The sequence below is a fragment of the Pyrus communis genome, chromosome 1, assembly GCF_963583255.1.
Source record: "Pyrus communis chromosome 1, drPyrComm1.1, whole genome shotgun sequence".
Classification (NCBI taxonomy): Eukaryota; Viridiplantae; Streptophyta; class Magnoliopsida; order Rosales; family Rosaceae; genus Pyrus; species Pyrus communis.
Genome location: NC_084803.1, coordinates 22,634,687 through 22,637,214, shown reverse-complemented (window position 1 = coordinate 22,637,214; position 2,528 = coordinate 22,634,687). Strand labels below are relative to the sequence as shown.

Below are 2,528 nucleotides of genomic sequence, written 5' to 3'. Positions count from 1 at the left end.
ACAATCTAGTATCAGTTCGGCGTACTTATACTCTCACGAATATAATTACCGAGACTGAACCCGGTGTCGACGATTTGTGAACTTCGAAGAAACTAGCAGCCTTGTCTTCAGGCTCTAGAACCCCAAGGTCGAGACATGTTCCTTTCCCGACCGCGGTCGTAAGATGAAGAAGTCAGCAGCGCGCCCAACGCGTACATCAACATATTTTACTCCCCAACACGTCTCGCAGTCAATCGAATGACGTAGTTAGCTTATTAATTACTTGGCATGTGTGCCATGTAGGCTTGGTAGATTTTAGGTTCAACAAGGACTCACTCTACATCGAACTTCAACGATTCGAACTGCTTATTTTGAAAGTCTTGATTCATAGATTATCCTTGCAAAAAATCAATTCAATCCGAAAAAAATTACTCTAAAAAATAAGTAAATTGAAATTCACAGAGAAAAAGGTAAATTAAAATTTATTGAAAATATAAGATAATCTCAAAATTTATTGATTGAAAATATGAAAGATACTACACCATATCGTCTTAAAGGAGATTTAATAATGCCAGTCAATTCTAGATTTTTTAGGAGTTGAAATACGAAACGAATTACACCAATAACAAAATACTGAAAAACTTGGAAAATCATAATGCTAATAAAACATGTAAATGATAGAATACGGCTGAAAGAGCTCATATGTCAAAGCTTAGGCGTGATTTAGCTGAAAGAGCTCATATGTCAAAGCTTAGGCGTGATTTAGACTCGTGGCGTCGTCCCATATACTTTCTTATTTGAAATATTAAATGGCCAATACAAACAAAATAAACGTGCCAGGCACAAATCAACCTACGTGGATGAAATGTAGTTACTTAAGACCTTACAACAACTTTCATTATTCACCTTCTTGAGTCTTCAAGCTTCGCTAGCAGCCAGTGTGTTTGCAACATCAATGACAAATCGGTATCTTACATCATTCTTAGCAAGATGCTCCATTGATATGTTCACGTAATCCATTGAGATAACTTCAACCTCCGCCGTTATGTTGTGTTTTGCTGCAAAATCAATCATTTCCTGGGTCTCCTTCATGCCTCCGATTCCACCGGCCACAGACTTTCTTCCTAGATTCACATTTTGATAATCATTTTAGATTCTAGACCGAAATAATGTACGAGATAATATACAAGTCAAATTATCCAGGAGTTTTATACTTACCCGTGATTAAAGGAAACACATGGAGGTTTAGTGGCTTTACTGGTACACCCACCAGAATAAGCTTCCCATGGGGCTTCAAAAGACCAAGTAAGGGCACAATGGGATGCGCAGCTGAGACTGTGTCGATGATGCCATCCAATGTGCCTCTGGCAGCCTGCAATTGAAACTCATCATACACTGATGAACTAATCTCGCTTAGTCCTCTAGTTACTTGAAAAAAAAAATATAAGAGGACTAATTTAATGAGAGCAAAACGAGCAAACATATCATCATAAATAAATTGGCTAAAAATTAACCTTCATTTGCTCCTGGTCGCAGCTAACCACGAATGAATCAGCCCCGAGTTTCTTCAGAGCTTCATCTTTCTTGCCAGGGGAGGTACTAATCACAGACACTTTTGACCCGAACGCCTTAGCGAATTTCACACCGGTGTGACCAAGCCCGCCAAGGCTTACAATGCCAACATGCTTACCAGGCTCAGATAAGCCAAAATATTTCAGGGGACTGTACACTGTGATCCCAGCACATAGTAGAGGAGCACCAGCATCAAGTGGCAGGTTCTCGGGGAAACGAACAATGTAGCGCTCATTGGCGACCATTGTGTCTGAGTAACCTCCATATGTGACGGTTCCGTCGGGGTAAAGGAATTGTAGGTAGGAATCATTTTGGGGCAGTGGTTTTCAAGGTTGCTGTTACAGCTCTTGCAGGCATAACAAGCACCAACCATGCAGCCTACACCCACTTTGTCTCCTATTTTCACTTTATTCACCTTGCTTCCCACTTCTGTCACTTCCCCCTCAGTCTCATGCCTGAAAATTAGCAAATTAAAATCCAAGTTTGTTTTTTCGTTACTTCTTTTGGATATATATATATGTGTGTGTGTGTGTGTATATTGTAGGCATTTTAATTCAAAAATGTTAGCCATTGCTCACATGCTATATATGCATGTTAGAGCACTCAAGAAGAGTTTTTGTAGAGAAAAGTTGCAATGATTATTTTATTTTTTTTTAAATAGTACTACTATATAATGATTTTCCTTTTTTTGTTTTTTTTTTTTTTTTGAAAGTAGTATTCGGGGCGGAATCAAAATTGAAAATAGGGGAGCCACAAGAATAAATTCGTGCCACAAAGCATAAAATTGTACCAGGTATACAATAGACTTACAGAAAAGCCGGGAGAGGGGGCCTGCGGGCCCTTACCATGATTCGACTATGGTAGTATTTATGTTTACTTGCGAGAGGTACTAATTAAGTTTAAATATTGTAAACGAGTTGGATACTAATTTTATTTTCTCATCTTTAAGTGTAAATATATTGTTATATATAAGAAAA

At 38.3% G+C, this 2,528-nt stretch overlaps 1 protein-coding gene across 1 annotated transcript; it reads right to left on the bottom strand.

The window, feature by feature from the left end:
• Positions 1-754: 754 nt before the first annotated feature.
• Positions 755-2,046, bottom strand: LOC137707602 (probable mannitol dehydrogenase). The gene is made up of 3 exons (XM_068446512.1): positions 1,494-2,046; positions 1,198-1,351; positions 755-1,103 (listed from the first exon to the last, which is right to left on the bottom strand). Exons 1-3 carry the CDS (start codon positions 1,794-1,796, stop codon positions 898-900), a joined length of 663 nt encoding a protein of 220 aa, XP_068302613.1. The 5' UTR covers positions 1,797-2,046; the 3' UTR covers positions 755-897.
• Positions 2,047-2,528: the final 482 nt, after the last annotated feature.

What these genes read in the sequence shown, in the direction of transcription:
- LOC137707602 (XM_068446512.1), bottom strand. Translation starts at nt 1,796, where the DNA reads ATGGTCGCCAATGAGCGCTACATTGTTCGTTTCCCCGAGAACCTGCCA. An exon ending in GCGACCAGGAGCAAATGAAG is followed by an intron (nt 1,352 to 1,493) that starts GTTAATTTTTAG and finishes TTTCAATTGCAG; the next exon opens with GCTGCCAGAGGCACATTGGA. An exon ending in TGTGTTTCCTTTAATCACGG is followed by an intron (nt 1,104 to 1,197) that starts GTAAGTATAAAA and finishes ATGTGAATCTAG; the next exon opens with GAAGAAAGTCTGTGGCCGGT.